The sequence below is a fragment of the Diadema antillarum genome, unplaced genomic scaffold, assembly GCF_040938485.1.
Source record: "Diadema antillarum isolate AM-2024a unplaced genomic scaffold, OU_Dant_1.0 seq00000460_RagTag, whole genome shotgun sequence".
NCBI lineage: Eukaryota > Metazoa > Echinodermata > Echinoidea > Diadematoida > Diadematidae > Diadema > Diadema antillarum.
This window is the reverse complement of record NW_027271431.1, coordinates 1,120,433-1,135,152: the sequence shown is the minus strand read 5'-3', so window position 1 is coordinate 1,135,152 and position 14,720 is coordinate 1,120,433. Positions and strand designations below refer to the sequence as shown.

General features: G+C 37.7%; 1 protein-coding gene across 1 annotated transcript in view; it reads left to right on the top strand.

Moving 5' to 3' along the window:
• The first annotated feature begins 1,011 nt into the window (after positions 1-1,011).
• Positions 1,012-14,720, top strand: part of LOC139733064 (relaxin receptor 1-like) — a 75,421-nt gene continuing 61,712 nt past the window's right edge. The window contains exons 1-2 of the mRNA XM_071643906.1: positions 1,012-1,063; positions 2,305-2,385. Of these exons, the coding sequence (XP_071500007.1) occupies positions 1,012-1,063; positions 2,305-2,385 (133 nt within the window). The remainder of the gene's footprint in view (positions 1,064-2,304; positions 2,386-14,720) is intronic.

Sequence of the window (14,720 nt, the reverse complement as noted above, 5' to 3'; positions counted from 1 at the left end):
AAATATGAGAATTCCAGGTTAAGTTTGAGCTGATCACTACTCCAAGATACCGAAACATAGATACTGAGCTAAGTGGTACATCACCTAGGTGATAAATCGGAGAGTGAAACTTGCGTTTTCGGGTAATGTGCATGACCTTACTTTTGGTAGGATTGAAGGACATTCCATTCAGACGAGACCAATGGAGCAAGGCCTCCAAGTCCCCCTGAACTTGGTTTTCATCTTCTGAGGAGTCAATCTGTCTGAATAAAACCATGTCATCTGCAAACAATGCAGTATGTGATGATACAAAGGAAGATATGTCATTAATGAAAAGATTGAACAATTGAGGACCTAGTACACTGCCCTGCGGTACACCGGAAGAAACGTCAGTCCAGGAGGAAGCATGACCAAGGAAGAGAACTTTTTGAGTACGGTTAGTCAGAAATGAAGAAATCCATTTCCAAAGGGAACCACGGATATTGAAATTAGTTGCAAGCTTGGCAAGCAAAATGTGATGGGGCATTTTGTCAAATGCCTTAGTCATGTCCAAAAATACTGCATCTATACGTGGTGGACGGGGCTTATCAAGGATGGATTGCCAGGAATGAAGAACGTTAACAAGTTGGGTTACACAACTCCGTCCTTTGGCGAAGCCATGTTGCTGCTTGTTAAACAGACCATATGTATCAATGTGGTCTTGAATGGCCTTGGTAACAAAGCCTTCCAGCATCTTGCACAACACAGATGTGAGTGCAACTGGACGGTAGTTAATTATTGAGGAGCGATCACCATGCTTGAAAATGGGAGTGACGTGTGCCTGCTTCCACAATGCTGGTACATTTCCTGTGGAAAGAGAGGCATTAAACAGAATGGTTATGGGATATGAAACCTCAAGGGCTACCTCGGTTAGAATGCGAGACAAAATGCCATCTGGTCCCGGAGATTTGTTTCTCCGCAGCTGTAAAAGTGCACGATAAACCTCAGCTCTGGACACAGACACCTGAGAGAGTTCTGGAATAGGAAGAGAACATGGGGGAGCATCAGGAGGAGGTGGTGTGGAATGAGCAAAGACTGAAGAAAAGTAAGAACTGAATGCAGAAGCTATATCATTGGGCTTTGTTATCAATTTGCCATTGTGATGAAACCTAGGAGGGGGTGGTGACTGCTTACGGCTACGTACAAATGCAAAAAAGGTACGTCTGTTATCATCAGATACAAACAGTTTATTAACATATGCCCAGTAAGCTTTTCTAGTTTCAGATTTGACTTTGTTACGGACAGACTTATAATTATTCCAGTCAACAGTTTTCTTTGTTTTCTTAGCAATTCTGAACAGCATATGCTTCTTTCGTATCAGTTTTGTGAGATCAGATGGTTGACTACAGTCTTCTTTTGATGATTTGAACGAATCTACAGAATATCATGTGGCCCATTAGTCGAGACGGGAAATATTGTAACTATTCCTTCTATCTCCTCGCTACTGTCCAGGGTCACTCGGGCTTCGGTACATTATTTGAAGAAAATTAAGCCATTGGCTCGTCAGGAGCTTGCACTCATAAAATCCCAATCAACGTTGCACCATGTTTCTGAGCGGCGAGATTGATCAATGCAGGCTACTCGAGACGGATTAATTTGAAAGCGCTTTCTTACATTACGATTCTGATGGACCGGGTATGCGACACGTCAATTTTGTTTGCGTTAAAGCGCGTCATCTTTATTACTTCTAGGCTGGAGGGGAGCATTTTTGTCAGCTTATTTTCATCGAGCTTAGAAGTACATGTTGATGCACTCCTTCATTACTTAAAATGGGAAATATTTCGCGCACATACCAGTCGTCAGTTCGATGCAATGGAATAGATAAATATGTTATTACTTGGATTCAAGAAAATGATCAAATCCTTTTGTATGCTTTTATATCCGTTATATTTTATTTCCATCACACGGGGGAGAGAGAGAAATGCTTATTACAAGCGCACCTGAATTCTATATATATGCTTTCCGTAATGAACGTAGAGCAATATTTTTTTTTCTGCGAAATATTAACTAACGACAATTTAAACATTGTCTACAAAAATGCATCAAGCGAACATGATGTCTACTGACGAGACCAACCTTGCTAGATTCTATAAGGATGATTACTGTATTGACATCTTTCTTTTTTTTTCTGAGCAAAGAAGGGACTAAAACCCTGGTAGAGATGGAAAGGGAAAATCGAATTTAGCAGTTTGATTGACATTCGATTTCACTTCACTTTTGAAATAATTGTCTCTCTTTCGACTCACTCCATCACTTCATCCTCCTCCTCGGGTGCCTCATCGTCAGGGCTGTTCGTCTTTTCTCGCTACCTGTCAGAGTCAGTAACGGCACCGCCCTTCTCGGAAGCAGATGTCGAGAAAGACATATGTAAAGCGAGACTGAAAATAGCTTATAGGGAAATAAGTTTCAGTTTCAATAGAAATCCCTGGGCACATCAGGCTCTCCTATACAACAACTTGAATACGACTTTGCCTTTCCCTACAACCTTGTGAAAAAGTTCAGTTGGACTTTATCAAAGAATAACTGTGTAACCAGGGACGCAAATCAAAAATAGATAAATAAAAACTTTCCACCTCGCCGGATTTTTTAATCTTCAATGTGGTGTTTCAAGAATAATTGAGATTTTCTAGAAAAAAAAAACAACGTTTTTGACCTCTATTGACTGAATCTCATAATACATAACAACACAAAAAAGTCATAAAAATCTCTCTCATGATATCTATGAAGAATGTGAATATCGCCATGTCAGTAATAGTAAACTGTTACCAAGTTATTATTTGTTTTTACTACTATCCACTATGGGCAATAATCAAGTATGGTAACTCCTCGTCTCACGGATTTTTCATTTTTTAAGAACATTTCACCATCATTTCAAACAACACTTTTTCACCATAATTACGGCCACTGTTACGGAACAAAACAATAAAAGAATCCTTGACACCGGCAGCAAATGGAACTCATATTTTTTTTCTATTTAACCGGAAAAATAGACGATAAAGTCTACAGTACTATATAATCTTGCCTCTTTCATGTGTGCCTCTGCACGGTCCATATATCATATACATATATTTTTTTGGTGTTTCCATGCACCCTTTTATGATGATAAAAACAGAATTACGAGTAAGTGATATGTTTTGCCGGGGCCCTTTACGCAGTTTGAATATGCAATTACGTTTTTACGACGTTCTTGGTACACGTATTTATGGCGGTTTATATCCTTTCGTGGATATTAATCTTGGATGCTGGCGAGCTCCACAGTCTATAACTTTGCCTCTGCTCCTGCAAAATCATGTTTTTTTTTCAAGAGAGCAGACACTATTGGTGATAACTCTATATTAGTAAGCATTCTCAAAGTCCTCTAGAGGTTGATAGTAATGTCCATTGACATTACACTGCAAAAATTATGATGTTAAATATGAAACACCGAGGTGGTGTTAAATTTCCGGTGCTCATTTCATGGTGTTAGATCAACACCTCCGGGCGTCATTGCAAAATATGAAATTGTTTTTTTTTTTTTGAATAGTTTCCTAGTTAGGTTCTTCTTGATTTTGAACTTCAACAAGACGATCACGAATTTTCCAATAACCTACTTGATTTTTGAAAAAAAAAGGTGTAAACACATTTACACCACATGCAGTTGCACCAGTTGGTGTGGTCTCCTGTTGAAGCTGGACGGATGTTATACCATTGACATTAACATCAGCAATATCAAATCAACAGCATGCGGTGTCATTGTTAAATAACACCAGCGCTGTGTCAAAAATATCACCAGCTATACAGTGTCAAATTAACATCACGAAGTGCCAGGTGAACACTTTTCAACGCCATCACGACATATTTTTTACACCTGTGGGTGTGGTCCTCTATTGACACTTGATCGGTGTTAGATTTAACACCCATGGTATTGAATCTAACACCAATGATTTTGCAGTGTATTGTCATGAGATTCTGTCTTTCTGTGGGACCCGAGCGAAGCAGTGAACCTATCATTACGTATTATTCCCATTCCCTACATACTGCACGTTTAGGAGGCTTGCACATTTTATCTGTCATATTTGTAAAAAATCTTCCAGTATGACCCTGTGTCATAATTGCTTTAAACGCGACTCAACCTACAGTGATAGCCAGTATATATATCTCAGAATCAAGCGGCTATCATTGACGATTGATTTCCGGTTTGAATGTGGGGCCTACATACATGGAATGTCAGAGGACTGGTATTTTCTTTGAGACCAACGAATACAGGCTCTAAAAAAACCGATGTAACTCTGAGAATTCGAATGAAAGATACATTGCAAGAGATTGTAAGCAGCATGGCTGAGTTTTGTTTCCTACCAGGTCTTCTTGTTTATTTTTAGCTCCATTTGTGTAACAAATCACCGTCTGGTTATCATTCTTTCATAAGTATTCTAAATCTTTTAATAAGAAAAAATCACATAATGGACGCGGCGGCAGGCTTTTTTTTTTAAATCTTCCGTACAAAATGCAGTGTCAGCATATTTGATATTTTCCCCGACGCACAGTTTCCACTGGTGACAGTGTCCATAGGAACGTGATTCATCACCGGAAGATTTTGTGTTTCAACGGGAATGATACTACCGTTTTTTACGTCCCTTCTTCAGGTTCTCTTCCTTTCACGCTCGGAAGATTGGCGTTTCCCTCTGACTTGATCAATGATGGAAACCGATAGAGATTGACAGCTGGGAGATCAGTAATCACAAGCTTGCCATCAGAGGGATTTCATGTTCATTTCACCACGGGGAGTATACCAAGCATGAAACATTGGTGCTCATCGACACAATTTTTCCCCTGAGAATTCAATGTCTAGTCACCCGAGGGGCGTTATTCGTAAATGAGTTAAAAAGTATATGTCGGGAATCACAGACTTATATCTCTATTCGAAAATCAATCATTCATCAATGTTCATGAGAACGATGCCTCCCCTCCAGGGCCTACATTTTCTACGCAACCGCATAATATGATATACTCATTGCAAAACATATTGGTAGCATTCCTCCACTCATTTAACTTCTGAACAAGATTATATCGCCAAACTACACTGCAGAAAGTCCGGTGTTAAATAGTGAACACCGAGCTGGTGTTAAATTTTTGGTGCTCATTTACAGTGTTAAATTAACACCTCCGGGTGTCATTTCCAACTAATATAAAACTATTTTTTGAAGAGTTTCTTAGTAACTGCACTTCTTGTTGATTTTTAATTTAAACAAGACGATCAAGAATTTTACATTAAAATACTAGATTTTTGAAAAAATGTGAAAATAAATTTACACCACAGTAACACCGGCTGGTGTGGTCTCTTATTGAAGCTGGACGGGTGTTAAACCATTGATATTAACACCAACAAATATCAAATCAACACCAAGTGGTGTCATTTTTAAATTAACACCAGTACAGTGTCAAAATATCACCAGGTACAGTGTCAAATTAACACCACGAAGTGTCAGGTGAACACTTTTCAACACCATCACAGTGCATTTTCTACACCTGTGGGTGTGGTCCTCTATTAATACTTGATCGGTGTTAAATCTAACACCGATGTTTTTACAGTGTGCGAAAAAGACATACACGGACTTTGGAATTGGTTTTTTTTTTCATTTTTCAGAAATTCGTCTAGAGCCAGAACATTAAGATCACATCAAGCATTGTTGAGAACGCCTGTTTTTTTTTTTCTAGGCCATGTTGAAATCTAGTAAAATGTAGTAATAATTCTACAACCTGGGCAAGGAGGGAACCAGGTGAAGAAAAAGAGGTAAATTGTCACCTAGCGGCAACCACTGCAGTTATCATTTAGACAATTGCGAATCACAGGCAAAAGCAGATAGCATTTTAGTGTTTTATTTCTCTTCTTTTTGTCTAAAAGACGACTTGAGCATTTATCGACATCGCAGACACAGATGGAAAAAATACATTCTCTCAAGTTCCTTCTGAAGCCAGGGGACGTAAGATAGAAATCAAAACATTTTCACATTACAAGTAAAAAAAAACACCCCAAACCCAAAAGACAAAAACAAAATATGCACTTAACTCATCTAATACCAACGCGCACTATACCGCTTACCATGCAAATGATAGAAAGGATTTAGCTCCGGGAAATAGAGCTGTACAACCGAGTTTAATACAAAAAGATTGTGAGCGCGTGCAAGACTGAGAATGTGTTCTAGATGGCGTGCGTCAAAGTCATCAAAAATTTGTGAAAATATTTGGGGCAGTAACGCACATGAGAGAAACATCTGTTGATGGTATGGGTGTATCGATCGAACGAAGAGTGAGAGAGCAAATGGGATAAATGGAACAAAGGGAGATTGGGAGAAAAAGAGAGATAGATTTATGTTCTTATCATGACGTTGACTATCAATCGATGTGATGTTTCTTTGGCGGGAAACTATACACTATATCTTAGATATCAGAACTTCATACAAAAGTAGGTTTCTGGCAATTAACTAAATGATAATTCCGTAAGTATATACGATTACGATATTTAAGTTGTGGTCATTGCAATATATTGTGTGTCTCTGTGTTTCAAAGAACAAAAGTAATTATGTAGTTGCTTTGCTCACGTGGCAACCACAGTGACGAAGAGATATTAGAGCTTGAAGACAAGATAGAAATGAAAAAGAAAGTTGAAAGTTGAAAGTTAAAAGATGAAAAAAAAATGTGAAATTGCAGTTGAGCATCTCCGATGTCGGAAAAACGGACCAAGGAAACGCTGCTGGAACATTTTTTTTTCAATTTCAATTCATTTTTCAACTTTTTTTCCATGAATACCGTGTACAAACGAAACTACATTAACACCGATTTTGATTAAATATCATTTTCTGAAAGAAGATCTGTATTCAAATAAATTTGATAGACCAGAGTCAGGAGCAAAATAAAGTAAATTGTTGACTTTTCACTTTCAGGGTATGTTGTATGTTATATTATCCTTTGCGGAGATTCACACTTGGGAAAAGACTTTAACATCGACAAGCATGAGTTCGGTTTGAAAAGATAAAATGCACTCATGTCTTTGCCACTATGTGGAGTGAGGAAAAAGTGGTAGATATTATGTGAAGCAGACGTGAAAGCAACACATAGTCCATGAAGCGCGAAGGCGCCATCTTAGAGACGGGAGACTCTCTCAAACATCGATGCGAGAGGAGAACATTCATGTTGACTTTCTTCAGCTCGCCACAATACAGACTGAAATGATCTCTAGACATTTCGTCTCCCGGAGAATCTTTTTTATGAGTGCTTGCTTTCATGAAACCACCTCCTCATCTCACCAGAAAATTAACAACAGACAGCTCTCAGCTCACAGTGGAACTTGCAATTCTATTTTTATATCATATCGAAGAAAATGACACTTCTTCAATACTGCAGATGATGTCAATTTCAAGTGGAATCAATATGCTTCGAATAAAAATTTGTTAACATCATGTAGGATGACGTTATCCTTAAACCTTGTAAACATTGGTAGTTAACATTAGCAAACTTTCTATTACGGACGATTGCTGCGTGGGAGGTGCGTACGTTTCCAAATGAGTAGTATACGTAAAACCCCATTTGACATCACTTGAGGAGGTTATGGAAATTGAAATACACTAACCTCAGTAAAATCTGTATGTTCATTATTCGCAAATTATTTCATATATAAAATTTCTGAGTCTAATGACTGCTTCAACAAGGACATTGTCATTTCATCCATTCATTCAACCAAGCCCCTCATACCTGCAGAACCTATAATCTCCCTCCAATCCTTATCTACTTCTTCCGCATCTCAACGACTACGCTCCAATGTTACTGCCCATCTTAAACTGCTGTCCAAACCTCTCACCAAGACACGCTACGGAGAAAGCTCATTCGCAGTCGTCACTTGCGCCCGAGCTAAGAATGATCTACCCGTTCATGTATGACAAGCCCCATCAGGAAAACTCTCCTGTTTATATTACCTCCCTAAGTTAATATATTGAGCGTAACTCAATTACTTTATGCGTTTATTTTAATACTGATACTCACTGATGTATGTCATATCATTGTTCTTGACTCATTTATGTACTTTGTATTTTTGACTTGTTTGTAATCTCTCACATTTCAAAATGTTCTTTTGCTTTTCTTTCCTTTCGTCTTTTCCCCTTAGGCTTAGAAACATTGTTTTAAGCGCATGACAAATGTGATGTATTATTGTTATTATTGTTATTATTATTATTATCATTATTGTTATTATTATTATTATTATTATTACTACTACTACTACTACTATAAGAATAATAATAATAGTAATTATTATTATTATTATTTTTATTATGATAGTAGTAGTAATAATAATAATAATAATAATAATAATAATAATAACAATAATAACAGTAATACGTCACATTTGTCATGCGCTTAAAACAATATTTCAAAGCCTAAGGGGAAAAGACGAAAGGAAAGAAAAGCAAAAGAACATTTTGATAAATGATAGATTACAAACAAGTCAAAAATACAAAGTACATATGAGTAAAGAACAATGATATGATATACATCAGTGAGTATCAGTAAATAAACGTATAAAATAATTGGGTTACGCTCAATATATTAACTTAGGGACGTAATTTAAAACAGGAGAGTTTTCCTGATGGGGCTTGTCATACATGAGCTTTTTATATCGACTATTTAATTGGAGAGTCTCATATGTTCTCAGAGATTTAAAAGACATTATTGTACCGTCAGGTATTCATGTGAGTTTAGAGAGGTATAAGAATAATGAATGTAACCACTGGGTCTCGTTTTATATCGTATTCAATAGAAACAGTCGAGAGATAAAGAGATAGTATTCATACTAGAGACTGCAAATAAACTAGATGTTAAATTGTTCAGATAAGTTTCAAGAGTCGCTTTCGGCTAGGTGACATTATAGTGTCTAGGGCTTGAACCAAGCATCCACACATTTTATTCCTAGCGAAGAAACCACCGCACCAAGCAAGTTGCTAAGAGCGCTATTTATGGATCATTTTCTTATAATTCCTTATAATTTCCTTATGTCTTCACGTTTGCCTTCAAACGAGCCTAAATTAGATAATTTGGGTGTAATGTAGCAATTGCAAGATTTCGGCTGGTTTCTTTATCAGTGTAACAAGATTATATAGAGATGGAGTAAAAACGGGCCTGAGCTTTCGATCCTGGAAGAAACTTCGTCAGAGGCAAAATGACGAGATTATAAGAGAGTTTTATTTCTAAAGTCCAACCACTGTGATATGAGAAGTTCAAAGATTTGAGCGTCACATCTCCTCAAAAGGGTAACATAGTTCACATTTGCATGGCTACAAACAAACCAGGTGAAAGATCAGTCAGATATATTAGGGTTTGAGACAGGTGCATACTTGCACTTTGTGTATAAACTATTAAGTTTTGAGGCAACTACATCAACTGACTTAATTGTATTCATATTGACTGTTCAACTATTTTGTGATAGTTAGCTAAACTTCACAATTTGATAACTTCCCTAATTCTTATCCGACTTTTATCAAATGTGAACTGTTGTGCTATAACACAATTTTACATTCTTTTCAGACCAGCTTTAAACAGGTCCGGAATTGCTCTTTAATGTCCATTTCTCAATTTTTTTTTCGTTTGACCTTCTATACTCTTATTGAAGGCCACAGTTGTACAGGCAACATTTCTTGCATTGCAACCTTTTCGTAATCTTCGTGAATACGAAACCTCCCGAGGATGACATGTCAACATTACTGTTACGTTATATTCTTTGTGCGTTCCATGTTTCATCATGATAAATGTCCATTATTAATTCGCTACTGGGGGGAAATAGGGTTACAGAGAATAGAAGCGCAGGTAGCCTTCAGCGCTCGTTCGCATCTTTATCTTTTTATCTGTGTAGTGTATATCGAACAGTCTCTTCCATACAGTGCCGTCAGGCGGATTCATCACAGATGTGAAATTTGAGCCAGAAGTCAAAGTTATCATTTCACATGCATGACTATCACATTGCCGAGGATAAAGTTTCATTTTCTTTATTTTGTTTCATAATTTACTCTTCGCCTTTTGCTGCGTGGCTTTAAAAGAAAAGAAAAACACTCGCACGTACGCTTTATAGCCCTTAACAAATTCATCATCTATATAAGTTACGCACAAACGACTTTCTCAATCCATGATTCTATCGCTTAGAAATATATATACATATAACTAGTATGTGTGTGTGTGTTAACTTAGATGAATAAGAGCAAACACTTCGTGGCAAATGAACAAACTCAGAGTTGAATGTCAGGGGTAATGTGTATAGGACACTTGAATTCCGCTGTTCTCTCTCTCCCTCGTAGAGTTTGGAAGTCGCTTCGAGGACCAGCTGATTTTGCTATACTCGTGGCTGGTCTTCAACGTGTGATTTCCTCTTCTTTCTTTCCAGTTCCTTGTTTCATTTGTTTTCACAACGAATGGACATATGGAAATATGAATATCATACGTGATACATCTCATCTAATCATATCTCATTTCATCGAGTGAAGAGAATTCAGTTCGGATCAAGGCATTCATCAAATCGGCTAGGTGATGGTGCACCATCGTATTTACCCGGGAGAGCGACAGCGACACTCCGGGATTAATGCCGAGTTATGTTGCAGGTTTGATGGAATCCTGTTTGAGCATGCATCAGTGTTGAGAGTCGAAGAAGAAAGACGTTGCTGATGGAAGAGCAATTCCACAGAAGGTTTAAGATGACTTCAGCCATGCAGGAGAGTAAAACATCCACAAATGAATATGCACAGCTTTCCATTAAAGCCTGACTTCTACGAGAAAGATAGATATAGAGGTCTAAATTTTTGAATGGTTTCACGATAGGGTGGGGTTAGTCAAAGCATTTTACATGGAGTGATGCAATTTTCTGACAAGACTTCAATATGATTGAACTTAGCTATATTTATTTTCTTCACTCTCTCGATACGAAATCAAACTAAAACCGTGGGTAAACCGCATATAAATAGAAATTTTATTCTGTCTATCAACGTCAAGTCGGACCAATGCTACCCCCCCCCCACCTCTCATTCTCTATTTGGAGGCGGTGTAGCAGTACTTTGCTTTTATCTCTTTACATTTACTTTCCTTTTAAACTCTAGGCGTAGGCAATTCGTTGGATTTACAACTCCGTTGATTGCCAACAAAAGACCTAAGACCATAACGCGGCAATGTCGTCTGTACTCAGATGTCAGCTAAGGATGACACATAGATCGAGAGCACATTTATCTCGTAGAGAGGCTGTAAGAAATCTATGGTTTAAGCTAATTTCAGCGGTCATTCTTCAATAAGGTTTATCCCTGTCAAACCTCGCAATCCCCAATATCTCATACCTATAAACGAAGTTCACACATGGATTTGTGTTAACGGGAATGCGGGCGTTATTAAGCTGTTGTTGAATAATGTTTTGTAAAAGTCGTTGACGAGAGCAAGTTGATGAAAATCGTTTGCGTCTGCTTGCCGTAATACTCCATATATCACTCAGACTAAAAAAAAAATCATCTAACTTAGGATCCAGTCACATGAACGAAGACTTGTCGCTGACCATTCTACGACCTGAGCAAGAACGGGTCGGACTTGGTTCACCTCCCAGTTGTCAGAGATTGTAAACAGTTTTTTTTTTTCTGAAATCGGAAAATCGTTGTAAGCGTTCGACGGCCGATCGGAATCCGATTTTCGTAGGCTAGAAGTTCTTTTTGCCGCATCAAAACCTGTATATATGCTTATCGCGCCTATGACACCTATTTTGAAATTCGTATAAAGAAGATAATACTCAAACAGTTCAGCTGTAAAAGGACATTCGTGCAACTATGTAGGACCTAGACGAGATGATATCTACATGAGTAAGGTCGAACACCTAACCAAAAATCTATCACTTTATTGAACTCTAATTTGAATATTGCATAATTCGGAATTCAACACGTAGTGTCTCAATCTATAACCTTTTTATAATCCAACAAAATTGGGAGCAGGTGCCAGTTTCGCCATGTCGTTCTATGTACGATTCTTTTAAAACTCCCAAAATATCTTAGCACCTATTCTGATACAGGTAGGCCTATATTAGAACGCAGAAACAATTACCACTTACATTTCCCATCATATCAACACTCAAGCAGTGTATTTTTTCAACAGGTAAACTTGAGCAGCAGGATTGAAGGGGAAAAATCCATGATCAGGTGGCTGTCTGGCTAGGTATTAACAGCTTATGGGAATACTGATGCTTTCAAGCGATCTTTTATTTGTACCCTCTAGAAATCGTTAAATGGTTACGGAGCGCAGTACGAACATCAACAACCCACCGGCGACCAATTCAATTCAATTCAATTCAATTCAATTCAATTCAATTCAATTCAATTCAATTCAATTCAATTCAATTCAATTCAATTCAATTCAATTCAATTCAATTCAAATCCATGATCAGGTGGCTGTCTGGCTAGGTATTAACAGCTTATGGGAATACTGATGCTTTCACGCGATCTTTTATTTGTACCCTCTAGAAATCGTTTTCATTCATTTTCTATTTCATTTCCGGCCAAACCATATAATATGACATTGCATATACACAAAGTCAGTACAAAGTAACTTTTACATGTCCAAATGAAATTTAAATACACGTCATTTGTATTGTTAAATGGTTACGTATCGTTAAATCGTTAAATGGTTACGGAGCGCAGTACGAACATCAACAACCCACCGGCGACCAATTCAATTCAATTCAATTTAATTTAATTTAATTTAATTTAATTCAATTCAATTCAATTCAATTCAATTCAATTCAATTCAATTCAATTCAATTCAATTCAATTCAATTCAATTCAATTCAATTCAATTCAATTCAATTCAATTCAATTCAATTCAATAGTTTGCTTATTTCCATCGTCCAAAAAGAAAAAGAAAACATGATTCAAAGCGGTACAAGTTGTCGATTTGTTCGTCATTCATCTGGTAAGAACAATTTTATCGAATACAATATAAAGTATATGCACGAATGATGTCATGAAAAAAAAAAGAAACAATGTACTCTTTGTAAAGTAATCACAAAGACGGAAAACAGTGTTCCACTAAAGAGCCAAGCTTGTAAGACGTGGAACACTGGTAACAAAACAACTCCAGCACCAATTTGTTTATACCAAGAAAATATATTCATATTAAATTCATCTATTTAACCATTGTACATTTGCTCATTGATTTATGATGCTGATACTATAAACAATACTCACTATGATTCTAGAATGCAAACATATAAACTATATAACGTAACAAATTTATGGCACAGACGCAGACACCAATTGCTATAGTCTTCCTGAAATCACCGAACAGTTGCCGACCGTTCGTTTGTCTTTCAGCGGAAAGTCGCCGAATCACCATCAAGATTTTTCTTTTCTTGATCAAACATTTGGAGAATTCCGAGGTTTTGGTCCCCAAATGGTTGCTGATTGTCATTGCTGTTCTTTGAATGCTGTATGTTGGCGACCAGTCTTTGCGTGTATATCGACCCATCTTGAAAGCACCAACATCACGTAGGTCGGCTCAACGATTATATGGCAAGCCTTTTTAATGTTTATTCGCGTTTTATGGAATCAATAATCAGAGTTCCTAATTCCAAGGAACAACCATATAGACAACCGTGTCAACTCCAGATGAAAAGAGAAGCTAAACAACTCCACCTGCGTAATCCACAGAAATCCATAAAGACGGGATGCGTTTTATCGGATTGCAGCCTATGCGAATGCTTGTCAGCGAAATATTACCCGTTGATGGATATCAATTGGTCTGACATCTATATCCCGGATACTGTTCCCCAGAATACATAGCCTCTAATATAAGGCATTCATCCTCTCGTCGATTTTATAGAGGAGATTGTTGGATGTTTTGGAAGAGCTGCCGCAAACACGCCGGAGAATGAAAACAGAAGAAAGTTTCAGTGTCTGACAATTTGCACTGTTGTCTCTGAGACTACGGATAACATAATTTTTCAAGATTCTGTGCCCAAAATTTAATCGTGCAATTTTCTCTTGGGTAAACCGAAGTATAGTTTTAGGTCCGAGGTAAAAGTTGTAACGTTCTTTTTTTAATGGGGGAAATAACAGTCTAACAACAACGTACTCATATGTACATATCTGTTGCATGGAAGCATGAAATAATAATATTCAGAAATTAACGTTTAATAATATCTCGCTTGATATGACAGTGTGCTCCTCCTATATCATCTAAATCTTCCATGTCCACAAGCCTTGAAAGTCAAGGGACTAGTGATATATACATGTATGTGGGTCAGTGAGCGCCAACCCGCCTTGTCAACCATAACTCCTCCCCCCGCCCAATCCCTCCGCTCCGCCTCGTTCGGAAACCTACTTGACCAGTCGACCTGCAAATCATTACCTGGTAGTTGGCATCTCTTGAGGCGACTGCGTCAGTGTGCTAAGAATATACAACACACCCTGCGCAATACTAGCACAGATATAAGATCCTTTATTCGTGAGGTTTACGCTTCCGCTTGAACTTCTCTGCTTGTCGCTTGGCAGTCAGATCTGTTTACACTTTGACATTGGAAACGTAAGCCATATTGAATGCGATCTCGCCATTACGATATGGACTCGAATATATGGGTCTGCCGCCACTCAGCACAGGCTGGTATGCTGGCAGACTGTGAAGGAGAGAAAATGTAGAACATCTGCCTTAAATTTTGTTGACTT